This window comes from Haliotis rubra, unplaced genomic scaffold (assembly GCF_003918875.1).
Source record: "Haliotis rubra isolate DU_JTF1 unplaced genomic scaffold, ASM391887v1 Scf120, whole genome shotgun sequence".
Lineage (NCBI taxonomy): Eukaryota > Metazoa > Mollusca > Gastropoda > Lepetellida > Haliotidae > Haliotis > Haliotis rubra.
In genome coordinates, this window is record NW_025765115.1 from 539,368 (window position 1) to 559,387 (window position 20,020).

Below are 20,020 nucleotides of genomic sequence, written 5' to 3' on the forward strand. Positions count from 1 at the left end.
ACTTCCTCATATATACTTTGTGTCTCGATCACTCGCGAGGATGCGGGTCTAACCCAACAAAACAGTAAGTGACATTATGCAACCAATGCTTGTCGAAAGAGGCGACTAAAGGGACCGGGTGGTCAGATTTGGTTGATGCATGTCATCGTATCCACATTTCGTACATTGATGCTTATGATGTTGATCAGTGGATTGTCTGGTCCAGACTGGATTATTTACAGACCACCGTCATATAGTTGGAATATTGCTGAGTGAGGCGTTAAACAATAACTAAACAAAATACCTGGTGAGAACGGTGTTACACCATACACCGAAACGTTGCTTTCACTGTAATATAGAAAATATTATCTATAACCTATCCTTCCTTAAACACACGCGTACAGTAAGTGACATTGCTGTTAATACGTAACCTCGTGACTAAACAGAACCCGCTCTGGTTTGTTAGTCATGATAACAGCGCAAGGCAGAGCGCTGGTGAGTTTATCGATCGTTCTTCACGTTCCTTGTCACCGACTGGGATAGACCGCCCGATCACGACAAACGCTTCAGCTGTAGCACCTAACTTGACGATGACTGTCAATGGTATTCGGATAAATGTTGCCGCCGCGTGAAAACAGTGGGTTCCAAAATGAGCAACACAACTAGGCCATTCACGACTACCTTGTCTCCTTCGGGTGTCGTTGCCAACGGCCCCATCACTTGGGACGATGCGACGTGGATCCTCACCAGCGCCTTTATCATATTTACCATGCAGTCAGGTTGGTGACTTTCAATTACATAACCGTCCATATTTAATTATTCGTGTTTTGTCACTGTCAAAAGGACATCTCCGCTATAATTGAAAGTGACTATTTTTATAATTTAAAAAAAGTGTTTTAGACAATAGCTATAAAATACCAGCATCTGTATGTATGTCCTATTTTGAATAGTTATCCTAGAAAATATAATTAATTACAGTAGACGCCATTGATAACAGCTCGATGTAATATTTAAAACGAACATGAGTGGATGCTAAGTATATTGGTGTATGCATTCTTGGTATCAGGGTGTTAAACTATAAATAACTCCAGCATTGTGCATAGCATACACAGTTTTATTATACATGATTGTATTACAGTTTTAGTGTAGTCATTCAAGAAATAGATGTAGGCAGATTTTAAACATATTGGGGCTTAGATATTACCTCCTGCATAATAACCGCTTCAGACTTTAAACATTTTTGCATTCGAGTTGTATTTAATGTCAGAGCCATTGGCAAATTGGAATTGGCAAATGATGGTGGTTAAAGATTAGGAACCAAGATCAATAAAAAAGATCAACATTTGCATGTGTTACTGAGTATTCGGTTTCAACAATAATAAGCCAGAGGTACCGAATTTTATACGTGCCATCAGTGATGTTCCATAGCTTATCAATATGATTGCTTTACAACCATAATGCCACTGTTTAAGGCTATGATGTCATGTTGCAATGCTGTGCCCTTATGATGCCGTTATATGATTCCGTGGTACTTACGTTTCCGTGGTATTTTCTAATGACATAATTTCTCACGAGCCACTCACCAAATCGCCCCACCTATCGATTGTTTACGTTCATCAGTCGATTATCACGGCTGAGAGCAAAAAATTTTCAAACTTTCATCAATTTGCGTACGTACAGTCATCGACTATTAAAAACTAATGCAACTTTATGTCTAGCGCGTTATGTACTTTTTGTGCGATCTTTACAAACATTTTCTATAAACTTATTTAGCTTCAAAGTTTTCCAAACATCGCTCGTCTGCTAGCTGATGTAATATATGAAAAAAATCACGTGACCTAAGGGGGGAATCCATGCTCTATTTTTTTAAACTTGGAAGCCCGATAGGATCATCTCTTAAGTCGTTTTTTCACTTTTCATTTCACGTATTCCGTTGATCAACTCTACATATTTTGTGAACTGGAAATTTAGGCTGAAGAAATGTGACTATTCTGTTAATTCTATAAAATCATTGACTGTATTACAGTTTATCAACTTTGTTATTACTGTAAACCTACATTGACATTCCGGATTGGCTGTTGATAACGTGTGAGGTTGTGACATGTGTTGTCCTCCAGTAAGTTGATCTGTAGGGAATACCACGGAAACATATGACGTCACCAGAACACATCACGTGATTGTGCACAGTGGCCGCCTGTTGTCCGATACAGACAACGATGAACTTCAGAATGACAAACGTGTTTTATTGACATTAAATGATACAAAGGTATGTCGTCTAACTCTAGGTTATGTTTATATGACTTGACAATATCAGCGATCGTATTTATAGTTATAAATTTCTTAATACCGCGGAAACCCATGACGCGAGGGTATAATGGATGACGTAATATGGTATCGCGAAAACTCAACCCGGTTGGTAAGCAGAATGAGAACAATCTAATTAGCTTTGGTTCTTGTGTGGAACTGGAAAATGTATTTAGTTGTAGGTTTTCTTGTTTGAGACCCATTTAATGATAATAATAATAACATTTATATAGCGCTAAATCCAACAACTAGGTGGGTACTCAAAAGCGCTCAAAGCTGTTTATTTCAAACAAAAGTTGGTAGAACAGACTACCTGTCATCATCCATCTCCTACAAAAGTCATGTGGATTTATGAATATACGTGACTATTTAACGAGACTGAGTTATATTGACAGATTGGTTTATGGTTTGCGTCTTTGTGCCTATAGATTATCTATATGCACGTCCTGTTAAGAGATTTCTATATAGTTTTCTATATATTGAATATTAAGGTTTTGAGGAAGTGCACAGACAGTAATGTCACCCCACTAATAATCCTTACGTATTTGAGAGGGAAACAGATACTAGATCACTTCAGTAACCCATGCTTGTCGTAAGAGGCGACTACCATGATCGGGTGGTCATTCTCGCTGACTTGGTTGACACATGTCATCGTATCCCAATTGCGTAGATCGATGCTGATGCCGTTGATCACTGGATTGTCTTGTCCAGACTCGATTATTTACAGACCGCCGCCATATAGCTGGAACATATCGACATCCCAGTGTTGTAAGTAGGACGCGGTACAGTCATTGCCTTCCTCCGAGTTTACCACAGCGACATGCCAGTGGTGTAAGTAGGACGCGGTACAGTCATTGCCTTCCTCCGAGTTTACCACAGCGACATGCCATTGCTGCCAGTATGACACGTACAGTCATTCCACAGTCCGCGTTTACCACAGCAACATGCAAATGTTATAAAGGACGACATGGTACAGTCTCTACCAGTCTCTTCCAGGTATGGCATTCTACAGTCCTTACCATTAGTCCGAGTTTACCACAACAACCCAATGACAGACGAAATTCAATCAGTCTCATTTCCCAAGTTCAATGAAAATGTTTTGAGGTTTCCTCCGAAGAAAGATGATCATGAAGAAGCATATCTCGCAGCCTTGCATACCCAAGACGCAACATCGACCCAACTAGCAAGATCACTAGCACAAATCAAAGCAGTACCTATTGTTATAAAAAGATAAAAATAGAAAAGTAAAGCATTAAATCATGATACACTGTACAGTATAAAAACGGCTGTGGATCTCAGTTACCAGCTCAGACATGGACTGAGTTAGTCTGCAAACATCAGTCCAAGAGATGCCAGCAACAAACAACTATTGGAAAATAACATAGTGGAAAGTAACATCAGGTAGTTCAACATCTTTTGAATTGGCGGCTGCCGGATAATGGAATGAACTTTCAGAATCAATGAGAGACATCAAACCTCTGTTCTTGTTCAAAGAGCAGTACAAAACGTATCTGTTTAAAAAGTCAAAAATAGATATAGCAGGTACTGTCACGACATCCGATACAGAATTGATACATTCAGAGGTGATAAGTAAGCAAGTCATTTTCTTAAAACGACTACTGATATGAATAATATTGAATGCCGTTCTTATTGCGAGCCTCAACCTCGTGCGGAATAATCGCTTCTTCAACGATTCCTATAAAAATATTGACATGCTAATTAAAGTAAAATAAATGCAGCAAAGACGGTTTAGGATATATTGGTACAACGAGGTTCGTTAAGTTCGTAATCAGCTCAAGGCCCTTGACCTCTTTACACGCAGTCCAGAGGGCGAATGGACATTTTACCAGGAAGCGTTGCCTTGTCTAACCCAACAAAACAGTAAACAGACAGTAAAGACTAAACAACACTGCAACCTTCTGCGATACCAAAAGTGCTAGATGGACTGTGGCAGTAAGAACTGGTACTCCCCAGTGTCAGTCAACAGATTGGGGAGGTACCAAACCTAAGTCACCAAGAACATAGGGGGGTCAGACGACATGGTGTAAATGTTTAACATGCGAGGTCCGCATATTGACATGTTTTGGCTGGCTAACATTATTATTAAATGGGACAGATAATTCAGTGATATACATGATTTATTGCATTTATCAAAACCACAAGGTCAGGTTTGGATGCCTGAAGCTATTCCAAACAAATTTACAATGACCATTTTCCAGGACGGCCTGTACAATTATTGGGTCGTACCATGGATGAACTTCTGAATCAAACCGCAGCTATGGCCAAGACGACAATCAAAGGATAGCGCAACACCTTCACGTCGTTTAAGACTCTGTATTGGTGCCAATGATGGGAATCCACTGACAATCTGGGGATAGTCTCATTAAATTCATTGTAAGATCCTCATTGCTTTCCAAGATAGGTGTAGGCCTGACCTTCCACAAGATGCTCATTACACATTCTGCCCCTACGAAATGCCATACCTACATCCATAGAAATGGACGCGACAAGGGGAACCTGTTCTTTCAAATTGGCGTCTCTTTCGACAAGGAACTCTATGTCATCCACGTAAAGGAGATGCTTAAGCCTTGTTGTGGATCTGTGCTGTGGAAAGCCGGGGTGGCAACCTTCCTCTTTATTGAGCAGAAAGCTCAAATGATTCAACGACAGACAAAAAAGCAAAGACTGGAATAGATTCCGATATCTGCACCTGCCCTTGCGAGTATATCTCAAGTCGAGTCGACCAGCAACTCATTAAAAACTTGAGTAAATGATGTAGTCCTTCAGGGAGTTCAATACAATCAAGAGACTTTAGAATCCATTCATGAGGGACAGAGTCGTATGCCTTTTTGTAGCCAATAGAGCACAGGGAGAGGTTGCGGTGATATGTTTTAGTCTCTTTGTTGATCCTTGCACCACACACAGTAGAATGACACGAGGTTTGTCAAACACTTTGTGATCATTTTATATTTAGGGGATAACTGTACTGTGTTTGACGAATTGGGGACGTATACCGGTGGTTATATAGCCGCAAATTTAGTTATATCGCGGCGACGCGTAAGCGGACCGATATAACGTTAAATTTGCAGCTATATAACCACCGGTATACGTCCCCAATTCGTCAAACACAGTACAATTATCCCCATTCTAATTCAACTCGTTTTAGGCTGCTGATTCGTGAAAGAAATTCATTAATTAAACCAAGTCAGAGTGTTTATAGGTCAAAGGTAAATCATATCACTCCTTGAACTTACACCATCGCCAGAAAAAGTAGTTCCCTTTCAAACCTCAACACGTTTATTATGTGCACACTGACTAAATCTGACAATGATGAATAAATTATAGTGTTACAGATAAAATGGACGGAATTATCATGAAACCGCCCTCTAGTTATCAGAAATGAGCGGGCCGCTGCAAATGATAATGGCCCGGTGATTCCTCAACTACGGGGCACTATCTGTTCTGTTGTCAAATGACGTCACATCAGGTGACGTCACGTTCCATAATGACGTCATAAATCTTGTTTCATGACCTAACAGTGTTGGGTCAACAGCCCGTTGCGAGTAAGTTGTTTGAACTTAGAATTAAATTTATGATACTGTTTTGTCTTTTGTAACACAAATTCCATCCATTTTAGCGGGATAGGGGAGTTAAACTGACCTAGGGCTTCTGCAAATGGCAATGCCCTGAAAAACAGCGTTACCCCAATAGTGTAGGGATACATTCAAAGGTTTTGGTGAATAGGTTTTCAAATTGCGACCGTATATGCTGATTATACGGTCGGAAATTTATAGCATTGACCAATCAGAACTCGTGTTACATACTAAGTTGAATTAGAATGTGTATTTAAACACGTTATAGGGTGCAAGGTTTTGGGATCAGTCAAGTCTCCTTTCTCGGGAAGGAGTATTGTGACACTTTTGCAGAACCATGGAGAAACATCGCCGTGCCCCCTAGAGAACTGAAACAATGAAGTTATGGTGTTTGGACACATGGGAAAATTTCCAATACCGGTTTCGAATGTCGTAATTATCATTTGTGTTGTCCATGTGTTGTCATGCAGTTGTCTTGTATCAAGAATATCAGGCAGTGAACTCTTTGTTCACGGGGATGATTATATTGCAAATAATCATATGAACCCTTCGGAGTCCTTCTCCAGCTTCATGGACGCGCACATGCATGCAACAAACCCCCTTTATCTTCCCTGGAAGGACAACAATAGGAGCATACACTATATCGTAATTAAAATGTCGCAAACTTATTGTGTCATCACGTCTTTTCGGGGTTAATCCATATAATATTTATCACTGTTTATCTTTTTACACCCTATGAAATGAACATATTTCACCAAATATATCGGAACGTATTTTTTCCGATTATTTTAATAGCCTTAATCGTGGCGCACAAGGTACTTTACTACTAACCGCAGCTCTTTCTTGCTATACCTTTACTTTCCTGTTGTACAAGATATGGTGTACAGGAATAGTAGTATATACAATGGGGGGTTTTGGACCAGTTCCAACAAAAGCCTCTGCAAAGCCTTATTTCCCAAATAAGGCTTTGGTCGGACCCTTAGCTCTTGCTACCATTACCCCTACTATAAAAAAGTTTGAGACGCTAGCGGGATACGAACTCCACATGTATACCTCACAACCGCGCCACTTAACCAACTGAGCTACCAGGAACTTGGCTGAAGTATGTTGGTTTAACGGGTCTATCCTGGGATTGCATCATCCAATACTGGGCTGCGTCTAACGTGCCGCTATGCCATGTTTACCTCGATGAAACAGTTTAATGTGAATCGCCTATGATCTCTTTGGTGTTTGTAATAAAGGCTTGCTGGGCTTTTTTCACCCCTTGTTCTATGTACTTTTTTTTCTCATCCTCACTGATAGCAGACTTACGAGACTTTGAACGAATCTCTTGTTTCATTTTGTTATATTTTGTGAGTTCAGAGAGGATTGAACAAAACTCCTCCTCGGAGATCTTACTGTCAGTGAGTGCCGAGGATATACGCTCACTTACCGTGTTCAGCTTTGCTTCGGCCAGAACCCTGATCTCGTCATGTTTCAATGCCTTACGATGCAGTCTGCGGGATGCAAACTTAAGCGCCAACCCTAACACCCCTGCCACCCCAGCTGTTATTTCAATGCCTAGCACTACGGGGGTAGCCACGATGGTAGCTAACAACCCAACACCTGCCGCCCCCAGCCCCATGCTGGTTGTCATAAGGGCAGTATCAGCCCCGTCCACGATATTGAAAGCTCTATGGTACTTCTTACATAGTGCTTTACGCGTGTCGCGGTCTTGTTCTAGTTGGCGTTTTACATCACATAACTGCCTCAAGCGGAACCCGTCTACGGTTTCCAGGGTCTTCGCTACTTCCTCTACGACTGGGTATAGCCCCATCCTATAATATATATTACAAAAGATATTTTAATTGGGTTTCAGTTAATAGTCGGTCAACGTACCTGAGGCTTATAAAACTTAGATTCTCGTATGTGTAGATACGGGAAGGGTCAATAGGTAACTTCTGGTCTATATCAACACCATAGCCGTTTATTATGGGGGGTAGTAATCCCTGTTGGGAGTCCCCCCAATCGTATAACGATACGGCAATATACGAAATCTGATGCGTAGGAGTCACCCCAACGTATTGTTACACCGGGTAAAAGTTGCAAGTTTGGGGGTGGGTCAACGCCGTCCGAATCATCAAACTTACCATTGTGAGCGACTTCTACGATGAGTGTGGATTCTGGGGCCATAGCCCTAACCCCTGCTATGGTATCATGGTGGGTGGCTTTTAACTGGGACTGCTTGGATGAAATTAACAATTGTCCCTAAGCAAATATTCGGAGTTAGAAACTATCATACTTTCAGTTGGAATGAAAGACGTGATCAAGGTACCGTTGTTCCTAATTTCAGAGACATAGCCATATTTGTCTAGTGAGATAAAAGGTGCGGTGATGGTCACGTTGATCACCCATTTGGGCTCTCACCAAAATCTGATAACGACACATTGCCGCCTATACACGTTGTCTTTCAAGTGCAGGATGTATAAGGTGTCTTCCTCACCAGGCTGATCGAATCCCTCCGTGTCCCCTAGGTCGTTAAGCGTAGTGTTGGGACGATGACTGGCCATTGCTATAATACTACTACGATATAGTTTCCAACTGGTTTTCTGATAATAGTTCAGGGGTGAACTTCACCCCCATGAAGTGTATGTTGTCAGGTAGGAAGATCTTGGTTAGTGATATCGTGTTTTCCACGATCACGGTGACACCCTGCAGACTGGTTTGGAGCCGACACCCACCCGCACGTAAACTGTGCAAACGTGATACTGGTGTCGTTTCACCCACCCGAGTTTGACCCCCTTCACGATCTCGACCTCATTCCCCGATGGTTCCCCTAGGTAGACTTTGATGATCAGTGTTGAGTTCGCCGGTAGACTCTCCAGTATCCTGACCACGCCTTCAAATTCAGACACCAACTGCAATGTCACGTTTTGTATTCCCGGTTTACTCGATAGCATGTGGGCTGCCATACTGGCGACTGGGCTGATGGCTACGCTACGTCTCTGAGTCGGGACGTAAGCCACGAGCAGGGTTCCGTTGTTAACGACTTTGTTTAGGTGGTTGTCTTTGTTATCCGTGAACACGTAGGGGGAGCCGAGCCTAATATTGAGAAACCAGTCGTCTTTATCTGGTAACAACACCCACTTGTCATCTTCGGTGAAGACGAGCGTATATATGGCTTGTTTCGGGCGACGGTAGTGCTCTCAACATCGTCTAAGTCGAACAGTTTGCCACCGAACGATGGGTATATTATCCATTTATCATCCCCGGTGGTGACTAGGGTGTACCGAGTGTTGACTGTCGCTCTTGTGGTATCTACTATATCACCTAGGGCTCCACCGGAGGGGACTTCAACGCGTTTGTAAATGTTGTTTTTCAGTTGCAAGGCGTACAATTTACCATCTACTCCGGGAGCGTCGAATCCGCGTGTGTCCCCGAGGTCGGAGATCCCCACATTGACGCATTTTTTCACCCCGGGCCCTTGTGCGCTGGTCATTTTATGTGAAGCGTTAAGCTGAGGTATCCTATATTGACGGGATTATGATTTATATCTAACACCGATATTATCAGCTCAGGTATGTTGCCCTGAGTCAACCTCTTATACTGCCGCGGTGAAAACGACTCAGTTCTACCGTCGTTGTATTTCTCCGTTTTCACCGGTACGGCTCTCAGTATAGTGGAAGGGTGACCCCCCTTGAATGTTGTACGTTGTGCTCACCTGACCTAGATGAATGTACAGCTCTCGGTATGGTACTAGGTCGGGTAACTTCATGCCTGTGACGGTTGTTGTTGGTTTTATCTCGTCAGGCGGTATACCGAGTGTCCTCCTCGCAAAGGTCGGCCGAGTCTCAAGGAGTTTCTTCCGTTGTTGATTAACACCACTGTACCGTTTGAGTCGTTCATCTTGAGTTCGGCTCCCAGGGGTTTGAAGACCTCGTCGCTTAGCGAGCACACGCTGTAGTAGCCGTCAGTTATCTGGCTGCGAGCTCCACTGACGAACAGCTTATTGTTGCTGGCGTTGATGTTAGTCCATTGCGGTAGGTAGGTGATATCGCAGAGTGCGACTTCGAGTTGACCCGACGTATTATCGATCGCGTGCGTCAGCTGAACGGCCTCGCCGCTCGTTATTCCTGGAAGTGTTATGTACATGTTAGAGTATATATGCTCATTATATAATAGTTTTAAAATGTATTCCCCTGGAGTGTTTTACCCTAAACTGGACGTAGATTTCTCACCCATGAAGATCGCGGTTGCTGATGGGATGTATTTCAACGCCCAGCTTTTAGATGTGTTCAGCCTGTATAAATTTTCGGTGACTAACGCTAAGGTAGTTCATGCTTGGTTCAACAACCCGAAGATGGATTGGCGTTTGCGGGACCGAACCATGGAACGGGTTGGGTATCCCCATCGTTCACAACATGCACCTTGTGGATGCCAGCGAGAAGTTGAAAGAATGGGGATACAAGTCGTATCATCACCTCACAACGAACGAGTGGGATGACCGTTACATGGCTTTCGACAACAGTAAGGATTACCGAGTCTGGAGGTTCGAGCAGGGGGCAGCGGATGACTGGAAAAAGTTCATGCTGGACACGTTGAAAGGATTCACTCGTGCCGGGGTAATCAGGTTAAACGACTCGATTCGAACGTACGTGTGGGCGCTGTTGGGTGCGCAGACGCAAACGCGTTCCAACATCCTCGGTAAGGGGACTGCTTACGACGCTCAGAAACAGTTCGTTGTCAACGTTGAGGATGCTATCAATGCTCCAGTTGATCTCCCGAGTGCCATCAAACGCTACCAAGACGTGTTGGAATATGCCAGGTCGAAAGTCGACTACGTCTTCGACGTGGGGCTGTACATGGCTCCCAGCGATATGCAACTGAGAGTAAAAAAAGTGGTGGGATACAACAACGAAATAGTCATAGCCACGGCGGACCAAAAGTTGGGAGTCAATTTTGATGTCAACGTCCCCCACGTCCCACCACCCACGACCGGTGAAACGGGTATAGTGGCGCCACCCCCAGAGCCTAGGGTTCAACCAACACACCCACAGCCCCAGCCTGCAGCGTCCAATCAGCAGCACATCGATCGTAAAACAGCCCTGGTGGTTGGTGGGGTAGCTTTGGGGCTCATTTGGTTAAAAATTCCTTAGCCGCTACGTACACCAGACCCGCCACGGCGACGATGGCTGCCCACAGGTTTTGACTGAGCCACGTGGCAGTTTTAGCCAAAGCGCTCAGCAGCCACGAGACGATGCTACCCAGGATGCCGGGTAGGGCTTCGGCGGCCTTACCAGCCAGTTTAGCCAGGGCTTTCCCTTGGGGTTTCAGGTGTTTTTTTTTATCCACTCTTTGACACCACCTGTGGGTGTTGGTGTTGGTGCAGGCGTGGGGGTATCCCCACTCAATGACACCACCAGGGTTGATATGATGAAGCCCAATGCAGTCAGAATGCTGGCGATGGTGATGCCTTGCTCTCGGAAGAGGATCCGAATCCTGTTAGCTAGCGTGGTGTCCTCATTTAGGACTCGATCGATGGTTTCCCATACTCTACTGATCTGTGATCGGAGGGCTTCCCGGTTAGAGGAAGCGGATTCCAACCGAGTCCGTCTCTCGTCTTCCAAGTTTTTTATTCTCTCCTCGATACGACGTTTCATATCACCATCTGCTTCGGTGAGTTTTATTTTCTCGCGAGCGATGTGCTCGTCGATTTCGTTAAGTTTCCCCATGTTGTTCACGAGTTCTCCGCGTACATGTTTCAAGGCTTCGTCTAGGCCTCGCAGTTCCCTCAGGGGAAATTCGAGACCCGGCAAGGGTTTGTCATGGTACGTGGTCAATATTTTCTCGATACTGTCCGACGTTTCTTTAGCACGTTGGGGTATATCACCTTCATCACCTTTGGGTCTGGCTGCTTGCAGATCTTGGACGACCTTCGGGGGAAGCTTAGGTCGTGCGCCACCGTAATCTATGAAGCCTAGTTCATCACGGATCAGCTGACCCCACCAGGGCGACTGGTGAGTGTTGACAAAGCATATGGCTTCCCGTCTTTTTTTATGATATCGACCCCCGGGTGAGCCTTCAATCGCAGCGTGCCCTTCTTATCGACGGTAAACTTGGAATAGTCCCTTCCCAACGGCTTGATGTTGTCTCTATTTTCAACTGCGTCGTAATAATCATCGACAGCAGGCTGTACAAGTTCAGTACTTAAGGGGGTAGTGAATGTTCATCATCCTCGAATGCCTGGGCACTATCATCATATCATCCATAGGGATGTACTCTGCCATTATTTAGTATTAAAACTTATATATTTCATTTATATAACAATGTACGGTAGAAAACTAGATCCTTTCAGAAGATCAAGAGAGCCTCTAGGCGTCAGAGCCGTGCGCCAGTCGGTGACCATCACCAACAATCCCAGCAAGATAGACCAGAACCAAACGCTGCTGGTTAGATTTCCCAAACCTTGGCGAGAATGACCTCATTGTACCAGGCACGGTTCGACTGGCGTTCAACCTCACGTTGACCTCCACCAACGACAAACGTGAGCTAGTGCGGAACGTAGGTCGAGCCATCATCAAGAAAACCACCATCAAGATCAGCGGTAACGAGGTGCTGAGCATCGACGACAGCGACGTGTTTCACTGCTACGGGGATCTCTGGAAAAGCGAGGGAGAACGTGTCAATGACGTGTACCAGGGTATCAGCAAATCGACCCGGTTGCGCATTGGGTATAGCTTCACGCAAGACCAGCTAGACAAGCTATCGGACGGTGAAAAGGCCATCGCTCAAGCGTACGGGAACCGGTTCTGCGTGCCGCTCGACTTCGAGTTGCTCACGGGGCACGCGCCGTTTTACCAGGCCGCGCTGGGTGATAGGCTTGAATACGAGCTAACGTTTAACGACTACAGCAAAGTAGTGCGTACGCCGAACGGTGATGAGGCCAGTTACGCCATAGACAACATCTCTCTGGAGTTCGACATGGTCACTAGCCCGGAGCTGGCCAGGCAGGTTCGAAGCCAGTACTCTGGGAAGATGGCCATCCTGTACGATCGCATACTGAGGCATAGATCAGTCGTGCGAGATAAGAGCGACACTGTGTGGAATATCAACCTGAACGTGCCGGCGCGATCGATGAAAGGTATCCTGGTCGTCCCAGTGGAGGATTACGAGCCGTTCCGGAGGGACAGCGAGAAGTTTTTCAACCCCGAGATTGAAAAGGTGGAAGTGACCATAGAGGGCGTGCCCAACCAGCTGTTCAGTCATGGTATGAGGGCATACCAGCAGTGGGATGAGATAAATAAGCTACCGGCCATCAAACAACACCCATACATAACCAAAGACTTGGGGCTATCCTCCGTGAAGATCGGCGAGTACCTGACCACGAAGTACGCCCTGTGGTTGGACATGCGATCCACGGATGACGATAAACTGCACGGTAGCGGTCGCCGCATAGACAACGGCAGCGAGGGGATAACAATCCAGATTACCAAGAAGGCTCAATCCGCTGGCAAGTTGAAATTATATCTGTACGTTATTATGGACGCGCAACTTAATATAGACAATGGGAGATTCGTGCAAGCCATCTACTAGGCCACTGCCTGCTGATTTGCCCCGCGACCCACACTGCGCCATAGTGTGTGGGCAGACTGGCTGTGGGAAGACCGTTTTCGTGCTGGATATGTTGGAGGGTTACTACAAGGATGTGTTCGACAACATCGTTATCATGTGCCCTACTCTGAGCATGAATAAAACGTACACGGAAAGACCTTGGGTGATGACGGACCCGGACGTACACAGAGTCGACCCCCGGGAACACGCCTGCAGGACTGGTTGAAAGCTCTTCACGAGAAATTTAAAGGGGAGTCGACGTTGTTCATACTAGACGACTGCAGCGCTAATCGCGAGATAACAAAAAAGAGAGACATGCTATCGTACCTGGCCTTCTCTGGCCGGCATGCAAATCACAGCGTCTGGGTGCTAACGCAGAAGTTCAACTCGGTGTTGAAAGACCTCAGGGAGCAGACGCGATGGGTGGCCTTATTTCACTGCAAGGACAGGGATTCGTTCGAGGAGTGTTTGAGAGAGAACGATGTGATGAGCAAACATGATAGGGAACGTGTGAAGAAACAGCTCGCTGAAACTAAACATGCTAAGCTCGTGCTCAAGACCGACCAACCCGTGGCCTATAGGGTGTTTTAGCTTAGCAATGCTTAGCAATGCTTAGCAATGCTTAGCAATGCTTAGCAAAGCTTAGTAAATGCTTAGCAAAGCTAAGTAAAGCTTAGCAATGCTTAGTATAAATACTTAGCATTTAGTTATAGCTATGGTATTTGAAGTGTTTGTCGTGTGCAACTTAACCTTCATTTCTCTGTGTTTCGCCTATATCGTATATTATATAGTTAAAACTAAAACTTACTTATCACATTATAAGATGGAGTGTGAGGAATTGCTAGAGCAACTGTTGGTGCCAGTGGACGATGATAAGCGAGAGAAACTGGTGGCGTTGGCTGTTGGCGGCAAAGCCAAACATTACTTTGGAGACTACACTCCCGATAAAATTCACAAAATGTCAGCTGAAGAAATCGATAAACTGTACGCTAGATACGAGACCCGTCTCGGAGCAGAGATGACAAAGACAATAGGATCGGCTATGACCCAGATATACACTGGTATTGCGTCATACTTCCTTCCCATTCCCCAGGAACGCCGACTTTACCTGTGGGAAGACCTCGAGAAAGACCCTTTTATCGAACACGCCTTGAGCTCTATTAGCTGCGAGCTGTACCACAAATATGGTATGTTGTTAGCCCCGGTTACGGCGGCGATTATTACGGCAAAGCATTGTCAATTTGAGAGGAAAAATAATAATAATAGTATAGATGGATGCTGCACAGGAGGAGATGGGGGAAACCCCCAAGGAGGAGACCCAACCTTCAGAGGTGATGGGGGAGACCCCCACGTTGGGGAAACCCCAACCAACAGTAACCAGGCAGAAGAATCCTAAGAGAGTAGCTGCCGGTAAAAAACGGTGGTGTAACCAACATAAAATTATCACGGTGACTCACCCGTCTCGACTCTTGTTGGTTGTATGCGCAACTGCTGCCGTGGCTATCTCGTGGTTATATACACGACACAGGGATCCCAGGGAGGGAAACCCTCCCCCCACAATTAGAGGTCAACCCGCATATCATGTTATAATTTAATATTTTATATCATATACATAATGTCTGAGGGGAAAACGTTCGTCAACGACGCATACCACGCCACAGTGGTCGCCAGTCTAGCCGTAGGATACGCTCGGTTGACTAAAATGGTGCTTAAACAACCGACTATCAAGCTAGATTTCAACCTGCAGGATATGGGTATGCTCATAATGAACCTTGGTATGGCGATGGCTACAAAAGACATCCTAGTAAAACAAGGGATACTACCTGAAAATATTATGAAGTAAATATAGGATGGCTACGATTGCCATGATGGTCGGTGGTGCGTTAGTAAATGCCCTAGCATTTTCCGGGAGTAATTTCCTCTTCTCGAAACTACGAAAGTCACACGCGGCTGAAATACAGGAAGAAAGAAAAAGACACGACCTCGCTATTGAGAAATTACAGGCCGCCCAATCCGAGTACGCTAAAAAACGCCTCCAGAGGATCGATTACATTAACGAACAACTCAGGCGTGAAAACCATGCCGTTCAAACATTCCACGATGTCGACGACGCAGCGAGAGAATACTTCTTATTAACAGGTAAACGGTTGCAACCGCTCAATAAACCCACACTCGCTCAGTACTACACACCATCCAAGGGGCAAATGGACCGTGAACTGGTATTCATAGCGCTGGGTATAGCAGCGACTGCGTTGGTTGCGAAACAATTAGACTAAATACTCATATAAGTATGCTAAACATGAGACCTGCTCCATACCGATGCGAATACATACTTATGGGGAAGAAAGAAGCCTGTGATAGGAGATGCAGGACTCAGGGGTACTGTTGTTTCCACATGGGAAGTCCTAACTACACGTGTTCTGTGTGTGGTATAGGGGTTAAAGGGCACTACTGCTTATGTAAAGCTCACGGGGCGAACGTAGTCAGACATCATCTCATCTACGAGAATAAAAAGGCCTACATAAAAGAACGTAGGCGACTTCTCAAGATAGCAGTGTAGTGGCCCAATTAGAGATTATACACACCTACGTATAGCTATGTTTGTGGAAATTGAGCCCAGGGAAGGTTGCCTGAGAAGCTGGCAGATGGATGTGGGGAAAAGTATGAGATATCAGTGTCCTCAAACCCATGGATTGTTAGTGAACTATATAAGGGGTGCTCGTTTACAATCATGGTAAAAGTAGGGTTTGATGTGCCATGGGCTGGGCACACTTGTAAATTACTTTGATGGGGGCAGTAGTGTGCATGGGGAGATAGATATACTTGTTGACGACTCGTTGCAAGTAATACAAAACACCCTGCTATACTGGGCGCATGTTCCGGGTTATTTCGAGGGAATAATCGATAAGGTGTATCTAGATTTTTACCTTTACGGGCGGTCCAATTAGAGATTGATCTTCTTAGGTGTGTACGCAACTATGACTACTGTTAGTGAACTTAAAGCGGGTCGCCAGGCAGAGGGGTGTTCGGGTATTCTCGAATGAGGAAGTCAGCCTTGTTGAACATAGTGCTTTCCGCGTGTCGCGGTCTTGTTCTAGTTGGCGTTTTACATCACATAACTGCCTCAAGCGGAACCCGTCTACGGTTTCCAGGGTCTTCGCTACTTCCTCTACGACTGGGTATAGCCCCATCCTATAATATATATTACAAAAGATATTTTAATTGGGTTTCAGTTAATAGTCGGTCAACGTACCTGAGGCTTATAAAACTTAGATTCTCGTATGTGTAGATACGGGAAGGGTCAATAGGTAACTTCTGGTCTATATCAACACCATAGCCGTTTATTATGGGGGGTAGTAATCCCTGTTGGGAGTCCCCCAATCGTATAACGATACGGCAATATACGAAATCTGATGCGTAGGAGTCACCCCAACGTATTGTTACACCGGGTAAAAGTTGCAAGTTTGGGGGTGGGTCAACGCCGTCCGAATCATCAAACTTACCATTGTGAGCGACTTCTACGATGAGTGTGGATTCTGGGGCCATAGCCCTAACCCTGCTATGGTATCATGGTGGGTGGCTTTTAACTGGGACTGCTTGGATGAAATTAACAGGGTGTCCCTAAGCAAATATTCGGAGTTAGAAACTATCATACTTTCAGTTGGAATGAAAGACGTGATCAAGGTACCGTTGTTCCTAATTTCAGAGACATAGCCATATTTGTCTAGTGAGATAAAAGGTGCGGTGATGGTCACGTTGATCACCCATTTGGGCTCTTTAAAATCTGATAACGACACCCGCCTATACGTTGTCTTTCAAGTGCAGGATGTATAAGGTGTCTTCCTCACCAGGCTGATCGAATCCCTCCGTGTCCCCTAGGTCATTAAGCGTAGTGTTGGGACGATGACTGGTCATTGCTATAATACTACTACGATATAGTTTCCAACTGGTTTTCTGATAATAGTTCAGGGGTGAACTTCACCCCCCATGAAGTGTATGTTGTCAGGTAGGAAGATCTTGGTTAGTGATATCGTGTTTTCCACGATCACGGTGACACCCTGCAGACTGGTGTTGGAGCCGACACCCACCCGCACGTAAACTGTGCAAACGTGATACTGGTGTCGTTTCACCCACCCGAGTTTGACCCCCTTCACGATCTCGACCTCATTCCCCGATGGTTCCCCTAGGTAGACTTTGATGATCAGTGTTGAGTTCGCCGGTAGACTCTCCAGTATCCTGACCACGCCTTCAAATTCAGACACCAACTGCAATGTCACGTTTTGTATTCCCGGTTTACTCGATAGCATGTGGGCTGCCATACTGGCGACTGGGCTGATGGCTACGCTACGTCTCTGAGTCGGGACGTAAGCCACGAGCAGGGTTCCGTTGTTAACGACTTTGTTTAGGTGGTTGTCTTTGTTATCCGTGAACACGTAGGGGGGAGCCGAGCCTAATATTGAGAAACCAGTCGTCTTTATCTGGTAACAACACCCACTTGTCATCTTCGGTGAAGACGAGCGTATATGGCTTGTTTCGGGCGACGGTAGTGCTCTCAACATCGTCTAAGTCGAACAGTTTGCCCCCCGAACGATGGGTATATTATCCATTTATCATCCCCGGTGGTGACTAGGGTGTACCGAGTGTTGACTGTCGCTCTTGTGGTATCTACTATATCACCTAGGGCTCCACCGGAGGGGACTTCAACGCGTTTGTAAATGTTGTTTTTCAGTTGCAAGGCGTACAATTTACCATCTACTCCGGGAGCGTCGAATCCGCGTGTGTCCCCGAGGTCGGAGATCCCCACATTGACGCATTTTTTCACCCCGGGCCCTTGTGCGCTGGTCATTTTATGTGAAGCGTTAAGCTGAGGTATCCTATATTCACGGGATTATGATTTATATCTAACACCGATATTATCAGCTCAGGTATGTTGCCCTGAGTCAACCTCTTATACTGCCGCGGTGAAAACGACTCAGTTCTACCGTCGTTGTATTTCTCCGTTTTCACCGGTACGGCTCTCAGTATAGTGGAAGGGTGACCCCCTTGAATGTTGTACGTTGTGCTCACCTGACCGAGATGAATGTACAGCTCTCGGTACGGTACTAGGTCGGGTAACTTCGTGCCTGTGACGGTTGTTGTTGGTTTTATCTCGTCAGGCGTCATACCGAGTGTCCTCGCCAATGGTCGACCGAGTCTCAAGGAGTTTCTTCCGTTGTTGATTAACACCACTGTACCGTTTGAGTCGTTCATCTTGAGTTCGGCTCCCAGGGGTTTGAAGACCTCGTCGCTTAGCGAGCACACGCTGTAGTAGCCGTCAGTTATCTGGCTGCGAGCTCCACTGACGAACAGCTTATTGTTGCTGGCGTTGATGTTAGTCCATTGCGGTAGGTAGGTGATATCGCAGAGTGCGACTTCGAGTTGACCCGACGTATTATCGATCGCGTGCGTCAGCTGAACGGCCTCGCCGCTCGTTATTCCTGGAAGTGTTATGTACATGTTAGAGTATATATGCTCATTATATAATAGTTTTAAAATGTATTCCCCTGGAGTGTTTTACCCTAAACTGGACGTAGATTTCTCACCCATGAAGATCGCGGTCGCTGATGGGATGTATTTCAACGCCCAGCTTTTAGATGTGTTCAGCCTGTATAAATTTTCGGTGACTAACGCTAAGGTAGTTCATGCTTGGTTCAACAACCCGATGCAGTTCTGGCAGAATCAACTCAACTTCGCCGTGTGGTGCGCTACAACGGGGTGTGGTGTGACATTAACCGACACTCGGCGTGGACCGCTGAGTCAGTCTGTGTTCACGTTCCACGTGTACTACCAGGTCAGGCGTATCCTTAAAGAAATCAGCGCTCCGGTCCCACAGGACAACGCATGGAACGCAGTAAACAACGATAGTTGTAAAGTACGATAGGCGGGCCTACGAACGTATTTGCAACGAATTCGAACTAAACACGAAGACGGATTGGCGTTTGCCGGGACCGAACCACGGGTTGGGTATCCCCATCGTTCACAACATGCACCTCGTGGATGCCAGCGAGAAGTTGAAAGAATGGGGATACAAGTCGTATCATCACCTCACAACGAACGAGTGGGATGACCGTTACATGGCTTTCGACAACAGTAAGGATTACCGAGTCTGGAGGTTCGAGCAGGGGGCAGCGGATGACTGGAAAAAGTTCATGCTGGACACGTCGAAAGGATTCACTCGTGCCGGGGTAATCAGGTTAAACGACTCGATTCGAACGTACGTGTGGGCGCTGTTGGGTGCGCAGACGCAAACGCGTTCCAACATCCTCGGTAAGGGGACTGCTTACGACGCTCAGAAACAGTTCGTTGTCAACGTTGAGGATGCTATCAATGCTCCAGTTGATCTCCCGAGTGCCATCAAACGCTACCAAGACGTGTTGGAATATGCCAGGTCGAAAGTCGACTACGTGTTCGACGTGGGGTTGTACATGGCTCCGAGCGATATGCAACTGAGAGTAAAAAAAGTGGTGGGCTACAACAACGAAATAGTCATAGCCACGGCGGACCAAAAGTTGGGC

At 45.6% G+C, this 20,020-nt stretch overlaps 1 protein-coding gene across 1 annotated transcript in view; it reads left to right on the forward strand.

The window, feature by feature from the left end:
• Positions 1-547: 547 nt before the first annotated feature.
• LOC124263712 (putative ammonium transporter 3) overlaps positions 548-20,020 on the forward strand; it is a 43,338-nt gene continuing 23,865 nt past the window's right edge. Inside the window, exon 1 of the mRNA XM_046698380.1 lies at positions 548-758. Within this exon, the coding sequence (XP_046554336.1) occupies positions 629-758 (130 nt within the window). The 5' untranslated portion in view covers positions 548-628. The remainder of the gene's footprint in view (positions 759-20,020) is intronic.